Genomic DNA, 14892 nt, shown 5'->3' on the forward strand with positions numbered 1-14892 from the left:
CTTACTAATTTTTTATTTACACTTTTTTTTTATTAAAAAGTACAATTTTAGGTCTCTATGACTTTTTCTTTTTTTATTTTTTAAACCAGAACTACCTATTGTTTGTCACTTTTTATTAAAAAAATGAACGACCCAATTACAGCTGACATACTGAATAATCATGAGAATGTACCCTAATTAATTTAGGTTACCCAACAAGCTGGGGGGGGGGGGGGGGGGATAATAAAGGGAAAAAGTGCAGGTGACCTAATTTCTTGATCAGGTTTTATCCATCTGCAAGCTATATATATATATATCCATTAATTTTGTTTGATATCTTAATATTTGTAAGCTGATGATAAAGTATGTGACAATAATAATAATATATTAATTAATTAATGGACAAACATGATGATGATGATGAACAAGGTAGCTAGTAGCTAGCTAGTGATGAACTGATGAGGTATGATCGATCTGATCCTTTCCTAATAAAGAACATAATTATATCACTACTTATTTTGTTGTATACATCTACGTCGGCATCACGGAATAACAGTCACAATCAAAAAAATTCTACCAACTTGGGACGTTATATTAATTGGCCTCAAGAAACTAACTATATAGATAGATAGATAGATAGATATATGTTTTAAGTAAATTAAAGTGCACTTTAATTAATTAGAGAGGATGACCTAATTTTTTCAGTGCAAGCCATTGATTGTGTGTGTTGATATATCTTCTTAATTGTCCCTCCTGCAATTAGTTGTAAGATCGATGACAATTAATGGTGCTGGGATCGCACTACGCTTGTATAGTTGGTATTAGAAAGTTAGTTGATCATTGTGTAAGCCACATCGATCCATCCATCTTTGGCTGATCATGGATGCATGAGGTGCCCCTCTACTCTTCTAGACCCACACAAAAATGACACCCATTTCATCCTCCAGTGGCCACCTCAATCCTAAAAAGCCAAATAAAGAAAGAAAGAAAGAAAGAAAGTGAGCATACAAGTGCATATTTTATATATATATATGGGCATGCGCCATTGCATGGTTTTATCTGAGTTAATATATATTAGAGATGTTTGTTCCATATATAATCTTATACTTAATATACGTACACTAAGAAGTGATCATATATATAGGCTTAATTAATTTTTATTAATTAATAATAACTATTAGAGATGTCATGTCATGTCATGTCATGTCATGTCGTCTTCTTGAATATTAATAAACAACTGGATAGAAGATAATTTATTTATAGTAGTTAATGAGTATAAAAATCAAAGGAGTGGGTTACTTTCATTATTATTGGCATGTTGATGTGCAGTTAGTTAATTTGAAGCGAAAGATAGGGAAAAGAAGCAGCAATTAATACTCCAAAGAGATAAGAAAGTGGGTTGCCAAAGCACCTAAAGTTAGATTGCCAATTACGTACGTGTCATCCTGCTTTAGTTTCCAAAGGCAAAGGCTCTTTTCTTGAGAATATTCATTATATTTTTTTATTATAATTTTAATCATATTTCGCTTCATCTTTTTTATTTTTTTAAAAAAAAAATCACTATACATTTATGTCATTTCAGTGACATGAACAAGGCACAAACAATAATTAGGGCAAAGAAAGACACGTTACCAATGAGCAAGAAATGGGTGTTGTGTGGATGGAGACTTGACAAAAGTATTCTTATCCTTTGAAGTTGAAACCAACATCCAATCCAGTGTTTGTTAGGTACATTCATTGTGAAGTATTCTTAGCTTAACTAATAACATCAAATTCAATAAACTTTTTAAAATTTATAATTTCAGATATTTAATTTTTTTTTATTATCAAAAACCCTTTTAACATTATTTTTAACTAAAAAAAATACATTTACGTACCAAAAAAATTGACAACAATATCCAAATTAATCTCAAACAATTATACATAATCTTATTGTTAAAAATTAATTAAAAATATCAAACTTGCTCTTGAGAGGAGAAAAGTGACTTTAATTGGTGATTTGAGGGGAAAAATAAAAATAAAAAAAAAGGTGAAAAAATGTACCAATGAACCCAAGTCAAAAATTAAGGTGTGACATAATAAACAAGATGGCGTCAAAAATGAGAGTCACCCAAGTCATCCTTGACATGCTACTTGATTTGCAGGCAACCTATGTTTCCAGAAGTATAGGCAGGTAAAAGCCCAACAACTCCCCATGATGTCGACCATCTCAGTAGAGACTTGGAATGAAATAATATATTATCAGATATTGAAGAATGAGGCCATTCTCAAGGAATAGGAATAAAAGGCTATTTTTTTTTTTTTCTTAAGAATGAAATTATAGTTTCTTTCTTTCCACTCTTTAATATTTCTTAATTAATTTAAAAAATATTTTGTTGTAATTTTAAGAAAAATATGCCCCTTAACTCATCTGGTTTAACTTCGTGAAGTCTTCTCTTAAAATCAAATCATTATTTTTTAAGTGTGTTTGCGAGGGCACCATTTAAATACACTTTTGAACTTCTAAATTCATATATCTTGAATTAGTGAGAAGAAAACCTTGATTTATTATTATTATTTTTTTTGGGGGGGGGGGGGGGGGGGAAAGTAAAACCTTGTTGAGTTTTTGCTTACCATGGATAACACTATAAAAGAGGGCTTAAAATTTCTCTCAATTAGTTCTCTTGTGGACATGGTTTGTTATTTAAAAATCAAGAGAAGAAAAACAGCATGAAAGGGTAAAAAGCTGTTTCAACCCCTTATATTTAGACCTGAATACACATTATTCTATAATTCAACTTTGGTTTTCGCTCAAATTCGAAAAAAAGATGCAAATCAACATCCAAGGCATGCAGGTGGACGAAAAATGTTAATTCAATAAAAGGGGGAGCCCACTTAACACGGTACACGTTTGTCTGGGAGACAATTTTGGGGGATTACGGTTATCAGGTAATAAGAGGTTACATTAGATGGAATAGTATATTATTATTATAGAATTATAATAGAGTAAGAATACTATGTTGCTAGAAGCCACCAGGTAAGGGTTAAAATAATACCATGGCCTTTATGGAAATTATTATCAAAATTATATTATAATATAAATGTATAACACAATATCTTAATGAACTGTGGTGTCTGGGTATTTCCGGTATATATACATATATATCGAGTTTCAAATGATTAGTAAGACAGTTATACTTTACATTAAGACCAGAGCACAGATTAGGAGGACGAAGTTCCCCTTTAACGAAGGAACTTTGATTGGATCCCAATAGTATAGTTCACAAATATTGGCCAGAAATGATCAGAAATAGCATTATGACAATATTAGCAGAACCCAGATTAGATAAGCCAAACGTGACAAAACACATTAGTTCCAAAATACGCCTGCAGTCTCCACACTGATCTGAAATTTAATGGATGAGTACTTTCAATGGACAGAATCACTCGAGAGCTTAAGGAGCCTCTTATTCTACTACACAGACACCCAATCTACTCTACAAACAGCCCAGATAGCAGCCACAAGATGAATGCATTTGGCGCCAATACCCTTCACACTCAAGAATTTGATGGTCCCTGCAAGTGCCAATGTGTCCTAAAAAAATCTGAAACCTTTTCTTTTTCCCCTCGCCTTTCCAAATAGAATAACATTTTAAGTAATACAAGGGTTGTAGGGAACTCCATTTTCAGTCGGCTTTGGATTGGCCAGCACGGGAAGACAATATGATACCGACAATGAGGCCATAGAGGGCCAGTGCTTCAGCAAAGATGAGAATCAGGATCATCCCAACAAAGAGTTTTGGTTGCTGTGCATTTGCCCTGCACAACAATATCAGTCATGTACTCGGAAGATGGACGACAACAATAACACCACCAAGCCTTAATCCCACGAAGTGGATATATTGCTTGTGTGACCTGTATCTACAACGCACGTTGAAAGATCTGACGTTTTCAATTATCAAATTACTCAGAAGGTGGACATCAATTATCAACTTATTAAGGCCAAAGAACAGATTCAGTCACAAACTGGACTGTTCCACCCTTGTGTGTTGGCAGAGAACACGGTTTTTTAATCTACAGTTTTAAGCATCAGCATCCAAATTCTTGACAAAGATTTAACCATGTTATTTCCAAGTCCAAAACATTTTCCAAGATATCATCCAAAAATTCACAAGCTAAAACAACTTGCATTCTTGCAAGATTAAGCTAACGAATTGAAGCTAACACCTTATATTTGATAGAAGCAGTATTGAATAGTTCATCAAGTAAAAGCAATAAACAGGGCCAATATAAAGAACAAGGGAAGTTCATAAGTCGCTAAGATAGTAATCAGAACTGGATTGGACTCTAGTTAAACCAGTTTAATTGGGGATTGGCCCTTCGGCTAGTTAGGTTGACAACTTTGGATCATTGAAGCCAAGTGAGTGCCATATTCACCGAAACATTTTCCAAAAGTTGGAAACAAAAGTATGCTAGAGAGACTTGGACCAAGGCTGTGGAAGTGGTCCAAGGCTAGCAGTACCACTACACCACAACTTTGCTTGTGTTTTTACATACCATTTAAATATATATGTAGAGAAAATACAACACATCTATTTTTATAAATTCAGTTGAACTAGCTGAACTAGTCTGTCAGCTAGATTTTTTACCACTTTGGATTGGTCAAGAAAAAAACTGTTCCAAGTGAGTGCCACACTGGAATCATTTCCCAAAAGTTCTGTGCTTAAGCCAAACAGTCCAAAAATTTGCAAAAAGAACAAACTTAATAGAGATACTTGGACGTGGACCAAGGCTGTGGAAGTGGTACCAGGGTACCACTGCTCCACAATTTAAAATAACGAATTGAAAAGAAGAGTGACGCTGATGGTCATAAAACTGAAAACACCATGGCACCCTTACTGATCACTGCATACAACTCCATCACCAATCACAGAGACACACCAAAAAACCAAAAGTAACTGAAGATACTGTACAGAAATGGAAAAATAGTAACACTATGGCAATAACTATATACAAAAAAGCTAATGCAAATCATAAAAAGAAGAAAGAACTTCCCAGAGGAAGACATCATGACTTGGAACTGAGGAGGGAAACTTCTTCCTTCTCTCTCTCTCTCTCTAAAAACACACGCAATAAATTATTCATTTGAGCTTTTTTGGTGAGGAAGCTCCCTAGATGTTGCTAGCGCGTGCCACAAGCATCAATATGCCCTTTTTGAGAATCAAAAAGATGAACGGGAGATATTTCTGGGTTGTTGTGAACATTTCAGCATATTCCCACGACATTCCACATTCAAATGAGTACCACCATTCATGGAGCAAGCAAGTTAATTGTGCTTCCAACATCCAAAAGCTTGACAAGGGAATTAGGGGGGCATCTAATGTGGCCAGAAATTGTATGTCACCAATAGCCCAACATGAGGAAGGGGAGTACACTCCATGCATGCTTATAGGAAAGTCAACAAGCACACATAGGTCAGCAACATTTTTGTTTCACACAACAACACGTGAGCCCACTTTTATGTTGAGGCAACTATTAAGGTGATCATTTACCCTTGGATAACCACCAAAATATATTGAGATGATAATAAAGTAACTAAGGTCTCATCCCAAGCATAGTAATGAAGGATGATGCCTATTGCGTCCAGGATAGAGGCATCTATGTTGAAGACTCCCAATAGTACAAGCTTCTACTACGACTATGTCACAAGCTGTGACTGAGATACCCAATTTGAATTCTTCTTTTCATCTTGCTGTTATTTTTTATTTCATTTTACTGCTGATATTTCTTGCTACTGTAATTTTTGTTATTTCATTTCCTAGCTGTAATTCTGTGATCAGATAGTTAGCCCAGGGAGGGCCCACAGGTAAGGGCCAGAATAGGACAAAAGCAGTTGTTACAACTGCCTGAATGGTGTGGATCTGCTGCAGCAGCCCCCTTGCTAAGAGTGTATATACTCTCCAAGGCACTCTTGGAGGGGAATTATCGAATTTTTGGAAGAACAATCTGAATTCTCTCTCAATTTCTCTCAGTTCTCTTCTCTCCTCTGTTCTCTCTTTTCCTATTCTTCTCTAAATTTCTCTTGTTATTTCTCTGTTGCTATTATCTGATTCTTACTGAATCAGAAAAGCAATTATTGTCACCGCCTAGCAGTGACAGACTATACCACCTTAGGTATAGAAAGACAAGTACCCCACCTACAAGGCAATATCTCTTTCGCTTCTTTATTTGGGCTCTCACCATTTATTGTTATTCTATGTTCTCACATTCATATTTTCTGCACAGTCTACTGTTCATATTCCCTGTATACTACCTACTTCTATTTTCCCTACAACCAACTTTGACTTGAGCATTGGGAAGTCTCTGCGAACACACCCCATGGTAACTTTCTATTGTGATTGTTGGCCTTACAGCTATAGCATGTTTCACAAGGCAATGACTCTTTTTACCCTTGAACCAGGTTATCTATCATTTCTTATTGCTGATTCTCTGCATCATCAATTGAGGGAGTATGTGAGAACAAAGAAAATTAGGTCCAACAGTGAAAACAAGCAGCTGTGAAAAATCAAGGGAAAATACCTCTATGAGGAACCCCCCACTGCTGGACTAGATAGACAACAACAATGATGTCACACCTTAAGCAGAATACAAGAAGTTGATTAGGGACATCTAGCAAAAGTCCCTAGAGATGGAGGCTCTTAAGACAACTTGAGGAGATGCATTGTACAAGGCAAACTATTATGGACCAAGAAAACAAAGGCAAGTAGAAACTACCAGAGCTATATAGGCAATCCATCTTTCTAAGAGGGCCACAAGGAGTGCTCCTAGAAGAGGTAGCAACATCACCTCCCTCACGAAGTTATGTGGAGTGTCTCCATAGGAGGTTGCAGAGTCCAGCCCCACAAGGCTGTGGGGAGGGCTCTCCCAGAGGAGGTCATAAGAGACCAATTAACAAGGACATAAAAAACACTTCCCAAGAGGAGGGTGCAAAGTCCAGTTCCCATGAAGCCATGAGGACTGCGACTTCGTGGGGAGCAGCCTTCATAACCTTCTCTAGGAGACTGCTCCTCATGGCTTCATGGGAGCAAGCTCTGCAACCTCCTCTAGGGGAGCGCTCCTCGTGGACCTCCTAACAGGATGAGTCACCTCCACCATTCTGGTAAATTTGGCCCACCTTGGTTATTTTTTGCTCCATAATAGTTTGCTTCATACATAGCATCTCCTCAAGTTTTCTTAAGAGTTTCCTTCTCTAGGGACTTGACCGAATGTCCCCAACCAACTAGTCATATCCCGCTTGGGTATGACATCATCAGGGTTGCCTAGTTGTGGGAATTCCTTAATAGAGGTATGTCATGATCCTAGGGCTTAACCTAAGATCAGTTTGGAAATCAGAAGAATCCGATTCAGCTAAAGCCAAGAACAGAAGGAAATTAAGGAGGAAATTGGAAGAATGAGAGAGAGATTAGAAGAAGTGTCAGGGGGATTAGAAGAACAGAAAAGAGGGAGATGAAGATCAAGAAATGGGAGAGAATTTGGAAGAGGAGAAAAACATATTTCAATTCATTAATTTCTTGGATACCCCTTTCCTACAGTTGAGGCAATATATATATAGCCTCATTTAGCTATCAGACAAAGCTCTCTAACCAACTAAACTACAAGACAAAAAAAGAATAATAATAAAATAACAACACCTATGTGCTGTAACAAAAATAGCTCCTAACCAACTAAGGTAACTAATTACATTATTGCCCTTCTAATTATTCTTTGGGTCATGACAATTCCCCCCCTCCTTGAGAGAGTTCTTGTCCCCAAGAACTTGCAGCAACTATTCATTACTTTTCATCCAATACCCACTTTCTCAATCTGTTTCATTCTTCTTGCTTGCTTGCATCTTTTAGGCCTCTTCTTTTTCGTTCTTAGGTTTCCAAGATCCATCCCAAGCATACTTTGGCCTAGAGCTTCAATTGAAAAAATCTGATCGAGTTCAATTTCGATGCCCCCACCTTCTACCATAGCTGGCCGACCAAAATCGGTCTCCCTTCCAATACAAGGATGGATAACAACTCTACAACCATAGCTGCCTTTATTGTGTTCCCATTCAACCCATGGCCAATCCCTGTTGCAAAAATATCAACACCATCCTGGAAATATAGCGATGAAGAATTGTAGACTTGCCTTGGGTGCTCAGACCAATGCTGTCTGTGAGCGTTGGAATTAGGGGCTGCTGTGATTTCAATCCCCGATTTATCAGCTTCAAACCCTTGTAAAGTGTGATCTTTACAGATCTTCTCATCCAATCTACTTCCATGTTCTGAATCCTTAGTTACCATTGATAAATTGGCTTTGATTCCAGCAACAACTTCCTTAATATTGATTGATTTTTCAGTTGGTTCCTCTTGATTCCATGCAAGTAATCCAGCAGCTTCTTTTTCCTTTTGTTGGCTGCAATTCCCCTTTATTCAGACTTCTTTTTCAGCAATATCAGATGATCCCTCTGCATTGGCTGCCCTATCAATCTGTTCATTACATGTTCCCTTTGAAGGATGTAATCATCATCAATATTATCTCTGATGCTGCCAACATCCTTCTTGATATTGCTGCCTAATTCAAAGTACCCAAACACATACTCAGAAGTCAATGATGAATCAGTTTCCCACCTTCTTGTCTTCTCCTTTGGCTTCTCCATTTTAAGAAACTCCTCCTTGTTAAAACTTCCATGATAATCATCAAAGTATTCGGTGGGAAAACTGTAATAATACTCCTTAGATAGTATCATTGCAAACTCTTGCAACTTCTCGCGAAACATTCAACTGAATTCCTTGCACTCTTCATGTATCACACTTCTTGTTTTCTTGTCAACTTGGCTGATCCCCTTCTTCTTTTCCTTGTTGCAGCCAACTGAAAATGCAGCCTTCTTTGGCTGCCATTGACACTCCATCCCAGCTGAAAAGGAAGCTTTCTTCTGCTGCAATTGAAGGCTCATATGCTCCATGTATGCACTGCCTCCCCTAGCTTCATGAGTAGGACAACTCGAAAGCCAATAAACAGGAGCTTTGTACATCCTAAATCCCTCACTTCTCTTCAACAGTCACCCTGAAGCTGATCCAAGAAGTGGCAAATTTCAGGCGTTGTTTCGCTTCAAATTCCAACCTATTTTAGGAACAGAAGAAGTCGCCAGTTACAGCGACTTGATGGCCTCCTAGAGTCTCCTAAAGCATCTGACTCTCAGTAGAAAATCACAATAGGAATCACAGCAATTGAGGATCGCCAAATTTGTTGGATAATCAACTACCTCAAGGCCAATTAGCCAAGAATTCTTCCGTCGGAATCAAGGAGGTTTAATGTGCCTGCAAGTTCTGATCAACCGGAACTGCTCTAGGCGTCTCCGAAAGCCCCGTCAAACACCACCGTTTCTGACTCTCTACTACCGCTGCTTGCAATTGCTGCAAATTCAACAATCGCTTGGCCTTGAATCCGCTTCAGCTTATGGCCAATGATGCATTAAGTTTACTTCCCTCGGTTATGCTCTGAGTTGGCTTTCCAAAATGGTCGGAATCTCCTTCTGATCAAGGAGGAAAGCACAATTCACCAACACGGTTCAGAAGGCAACTCAAACCATAGCACACAGTGCCTTCCGATCAAAGCGGCAACACCTGCAAAACTCCAGTTGAAATTCCAATTAAAACTGCTACACCTCAGCTGCACCTCTTCTTTCAGCCTCAGTTGTCGCCTTCCTCTTCAAGACTCGGACAGGAGTGTCCAGAATTCCTAGGCGACAACCGCCTCACATCAACATCCAAAATCACCAGATCCTACTTTCCCCTTTGATTCCAATTAATAGTTACTGAAATTATTGGTCGAGAGTCACTCACCTGTTGCGCCTTTCAATTCCGAACTAAGGGTGCTCGCTTGCTTGGAGATTAACACCTCCCAGCGCCAGCTACCACCCAATCACTGACCATTGAAAATGGCCGCGACACCCACTACACCACTATGAGGAACCCGCTACACAATCGCCAGACCTACTGCAATTAATTCAACTGCAACACCCACTCCCTTGCCTGATCAAACCATGATCGCTTGGAACTCCTGCACCAGTCACGACCTCCTGGTCATTAGCATCGACCTCTGGTCACCTCCTCTATCACAGGTCGGATATGATAATCAGATTCCGTCCTTCGACTCAACCACCAGAGTCTTAGCCGAAGTCACTCCTCCTTCAAATCCAAGCCGACACTCACCTCCTCGTGCGCCAGAATCAATTCCGAGATTCAAGGACGTCTTCGTCTTCAAAATCTGGATAATAGTGTCTCTGATTTGCTACCGCGTCCAGAAGCAGTAGCCCCGACCCAATCGAAATTCGTCTGACTAGCTCGCCACTTGAAGTTCACCTTCTACTGGAATCAAATCAACAGCCAAGGATTGACTGCTCTAATACCATTTGTCATGATCCTAGGGACTTAACCTAGGATCAGTTTGGAAATCAGAAGAATCCGATTCAGCTAAAGCCAAGAACAGAAGGAAATTAAGGAGGAAATTGGAAGAATGAGGGAGAGATTAGAAGAAGTGTTAGGGGGATTAGAAGAACAGAAAAGAGGGAGATGAAGATCAATAAATGGGAGAGAATTTGGAAGAGGAGAAAAACATATTTCAATTCATTAACTTCTTGGATACCCCCTTCCTACAGCTAAGGCAATATATATATAAATAGCCTCATTTAGCTATCAGACAAAGCTCTCTAACCAACTAAACTACAAGACAAAAAGGGAAAATAACAAAATAACAACACCCATGTGCTGTAACAGAAATAGCTCCTAACCAACTAAGGTAACTAATTACCTTATTGCCCTTCTAATTATTCCTTGGGTCATGACAAGGTACTATCTCTTGAATTTGCACAAGGCTCCCTGCTTTCACCATTGAAACTAATTTCTTTCATTTTCACAGATGATATCAACTCATGATGCAAAGAATCACGAATAATAAATGATAGCCTGACTTGGCTCAACATAGGAAAAAAGTCAATGGCTCGTGAACAATCAAACATGTTAAAATGGGAAGACCTGCAACTACAGACAACTACCTAGAGGTGTGCCATAGGGAAAATATAAGCACATAATATATGAGAGCATGAACAGTACAATGAGAAGGGAATATGAACATGAGAACACAAGATAGCAATAAAACAAAAGCGCAAATAAAGGTGCAAAAGAGGTAATGCCTTATACCTTGGGTACTTTTATTTTTATACCTAAGGTGATGTGGTCATATTATAAGTCTGTATGGCAAGGAGTCATTGGTAGATAGATAGGCATTGTCCTTCACTACTTTGCTTGGGGTGAGACCATAGTTGCTTTATCATCATCTCGACATATTTTGGTGGTTATCTGGAGGTAGGTGAGACTGCCTTTAATAACTGCCTCAATGTAAAAGTGGGGCCCACTACTGTGTTAGGGCAAAAACTGGCAGTGTATGAACTGAGCCCAGATCTGCTGTCCCAAAAGCATGTCCCCTTCCCTGTCCACCCAATCAAATGCTGCTGCATCACCCATTTTTAAATAGTAAATTTTTTAAAAAAAGCTATAAAATCAAATCAAAAAATTATAAATGACATATATATTAATTATATATATGTTATTATTTAATTTTATAATTTTTTTAGTTTGATTTTATAACTTTCTTACAAAAATTACTATTTAAAAATCGGTGATGTGGCAGCATTTGATTGGGTGGACAGGAAATAGGACATGCTTTTGGGACAGTAGATCTGGGCTCGTATGAACCATGATGCTTACATGTCAAGGGCTAATATTTGGCTTTCCTTATTAACGATCATGCATGAGGGTGCTCCCCTTCCATGTGTTGGGCTAGTAACCATGATGCTCACCTTGCAATACCAAATTTGACAATGTTCTCATATTATAATAATGATGAACCACTATAATTATTATCAGGAGAGAAGACGCTGCTCTAGTATTTAAAAAACAAATTCTATCCTTTTTTCTTGTGTAACATAGTGGTGAATAATTTTTTTATGAATAGAATGCGAGTCTTTCACATGCTTTATGACAAATCCCACTAGAAAATTATTGGACGCACTTCTAGTTACTAGTATCTAATTGGTATTTCAAAGTTCATAAATTTGGAAATCTCCTGTAAATTAGATCAAAGCTCGATTCCGATCTGAATATTCTTTACAGAGCACTCGGGACAAAATTTTGGGTAGTGCCAATTAATCTGGCCATTAAAAGTAGTCACAAACATAAAAGACTGCAAAAATTAAATATGAAGGAAAATAAATTCCAATCATAACTATATGACATAAAAAGGAAATTAACAGCCTTAAAAACAATACAAAAAAAGATCAAAGAAGCAAGAGATCAATACCTAACACCAGCATCACCGACGATCCCGATTGCCATTCCGGCAGAGAGGCCAGCGAGACCACAAGCGAGGCCAGAAGAAAGATGCGCATAACCATCGAACAGGTAATAAGACTTGGCCTTAGGGTTAATCCCAGTACTGATGATAACAGCAATGATCAATCCATAAATACCCAAAACACCAGCCATAACAACCGGTACAATCGACTTCATCACCAGCTCCGGACGCATCACGCCCATCGAGGCCACTCCGACACCACTCTTCGCCGTCCCATAGGCAGCTCCCATACCTGAACAATCAGAACCAAATCTTCATGATCCGTACAAAACTAAACAATATGTACGGGGACACGATGCCTACACGCAGGCATAATTAGAGATCTAGGGGGTAGGGTTTGAACATTACAGGAGAATACGAGAGCAGCAGCGGCGCCGAGGAAGCCAAAGAAAGGAGCAGTTTCATCTCCGCTGAATGTCGTAGACATTGTTGGATTTTCTCGCGGCGAAGCGTCGATTGGATCTCGGGAAAATTTGAGCGGAAAATATGTACAGATGGGAGAGCGAGTTCTCACTCGGAGTCAGATTTGAGATCAATCTCTCCTGTCTATCCTGCTATTCACATTAGTCAAGAACTAACGAGCCTGGATTAGTCTTTTTTGACTGAGTTGGACCGGGATTGGTGATTTGGGCCTCGACCCAATTTTAGGTTTCCATTAAAGCCCACAGCGGATCATTACTGAGCACCAGGCCCAAACAATTGTGATCGCCAAACTCCCCGTAACTCCACTTAAGGAATCACCGACCAGTCAAGAAGTAGAAAAAAATTTCAGATTTTCAAATAAATTTTTATGTTTATTCAGCAATGAAAGCCAATTGCAAAAAATAAAACAGACACTAAGGGCCCCTTTTCTAGTTTTTAAATCTAATTTTATGATTAAAGATATTTTATACCTTGTCTCAAAAAAATCATATTTTATTTTAAAAAATGTGACTGGGTGGAGATAGGCCATGGCTTGAAACACTGTGCATAATTTTAGTTAAATTGAACTAATCGAATCAAATTGACATTTAGTTCAATTTTTCAGTAGTTGATTAGTGATTCGGTTATTTTTATAGAAATTTTGGTTAATTTTTGTCAGTTTAGTAATTATTGTTGATTTAATCGAACAAATTGAACCGATCAAAATTATAAAACGATGCCATTTTGGGTGCACCATAAAAGAAAAATAGCAAACAAAATCATATAATGGTGGAAGATCAGATTGATTTTTGCCCATTCAATCCTTTTGTTCTACCTTTTTCGGCCCTTCACTTTTGTTCCTTTCCTTAGCTTCTACCAACCAACCAACCAACCAATTTTCCACCGTGGTCATGGTCATGGACCCCTCATTTCTAATCTCTCCGTTTCAAGACATGAAATGCGAACACGATTGAATAAGCATCAAAGAAGTTGTTCTACATAAGAGGGAAGTTCAATGCCAAGAATATGAGGAACTCAAGAGTGATGACCAATGAAGAAAATACAAGACAGAGAATGAACAAGAACCACCACAACAAAAGGCAGTTCAAATTGAAACCAACGAAAGTCGCGACGATAAGTTTGTTAGGAAGTATACGGGCTTGGGCACATTTTTTAGACAATTTCTTGTAAATTTGTATTCAATGTTAAAATCTATATATACTAAAATTTAATCATTTGATATTTTTTATTTTAGGCATGTGAGTCACTGAGCCAAGGAAATTTGATAGTCAATTTCGATCGTCAAAATCCATCGTGGATGATGGCCGGTGACGTTTTTCTATACACAAGTTTTGAGTTTTTTTGATAATAAAATTAATTTTTTAATTTACAAAATATTAACTATTCGATCAAACTCATTTTTTGATATATAAACTACCGTAGTTGGGGAATCTAATGATCGATTCTAATAATTGAATTACTGGCTAGCTAAGTGACTCACAGCAATAATAAGATTGTCAGTTTGTTCTATTTTTGATTCGATTCGATTTAGTTATTATATATGGTTTGATTCTCTTTAGTTAGTAATTTTTGATCAATTCAGTTTAATTATAGTCGGTTGCACGTCTCTATCTCCTTTTATTTTTATATTTTTTTATAAAAATATATAAAAGAAAAAAAAATATTTGTTTGAAGAGAGAGTGAATGGTAGTTTCGGTGAATACGTTGACAGTGAAGGGTGTAAGATAAAGAGCGTAGACTGGGACCATTTCTGAAATGTACAGTATTGGTCACATGGGTGCTGTATGGTGCCATGATTCGCAATTGAATTGAATTGAATTATTTATTTGTTTGTAATGCAAAGAAAGAAATTTAAAAGATGCGACACGTTGCAAGTTAGGCTTATAATAACAAATAACTAAAACTAAATATTAGGCTACAAGTTCACACTCACACCTTTTCACTTCTTCTTTTTTTGTGGTCGGCTAGCCATCACTTTAAGTGAAAATTTGCCTTCGGTCAATGAAATAATCACCTCACTGAGTCTTGTTTTCAAGCTCGAGAAACTAGCTGGTTTAAGGTCTGCACATC

The 14892-nt window shown here is 37.7% G+C and overlaps 1 protein-coding gene and 1 long non-coding RNA gene across 2 annotated transcripts; both read right to left on the minus strand.

Annotated features, from left to right (window-relative positions):
• Nucleotides 1-3178: 3178 nt before the first annotated feature.
• On the minus strand, nt 3179-12950 carry LOC127811463 (V-type proton ATPase 16 kDa proteolipid subunit-like). Its single transcript, XM_052351356.1, has 3 exons — nt 12748-12950; nt 12346-12631; nt 3179-3777 (listed from the first exon to the last, which is right to left on the minus strand). Exons 1-3 carry the CDS (start codon nt 12824-12826, stop codon nt 3645-3647), a joined length of 498 nt encoding a protein of 165 aa, XP_052207316.1. The 5' UTR covers nt 12827-12950; the 3' UTR covers nt 3179-3644.
• Nucleotides 3784-12338, minus strand: LOC127811468 (uncharacterized). The gene is made up of 3 exons (XR_008025689.1): nt 11754-12338; nt 10424-11494; nt 3784-7328 (listed from the first exon to the last, which is right to left on the minus strand). It is a non-coding gene; the product is annotated as an uncharacterized LOC127811468 (long non-coding RNA).
• Nucleotides 12951-14892: the final 1942 nt, after the last annotated feature.

The sequence above is a fragment of the Diospyros lotus genome, chromosome 1 (genome assembly GCF_014633365.1).
Source record: "Diospyros lotus cultivar Yz01 chromosome 1, ASM1463336v1, whole genome shotgun sequence".
Lineage (NCBI taxonomy): Eukaryota > Viridiplantae > Streptophyta > Magnoliopsida > Ericales > Ebenaceae > Diospyros > Diospyros lotus.

Excerpts from the sequence above, each read along its gene's own strand:
- LOC127811463 (XM_052351356.1), bottom strand. The coding sequence starts at position 12,826 with ATGTCTACGACATTCAGCGGAGATGAAACTGCTCCTTTCTTTGGCTTC. Across the intron at positions 12,632-12,747 it reads TGCTGCTCTCGTATTCTCCT|GTATGGGAGCTGCCTATGGG; the intron begins GTAATGTTCAAA and ends CTGATTGTTCAG. Across the intron at positions 3,778-12,345 it reads GTCGGTGATGCTGGTGTTAG|GGCAAATGCACAGCAACCAA; the intron begins GTATTGATCTCT and ends ATTGTTGTGCAG.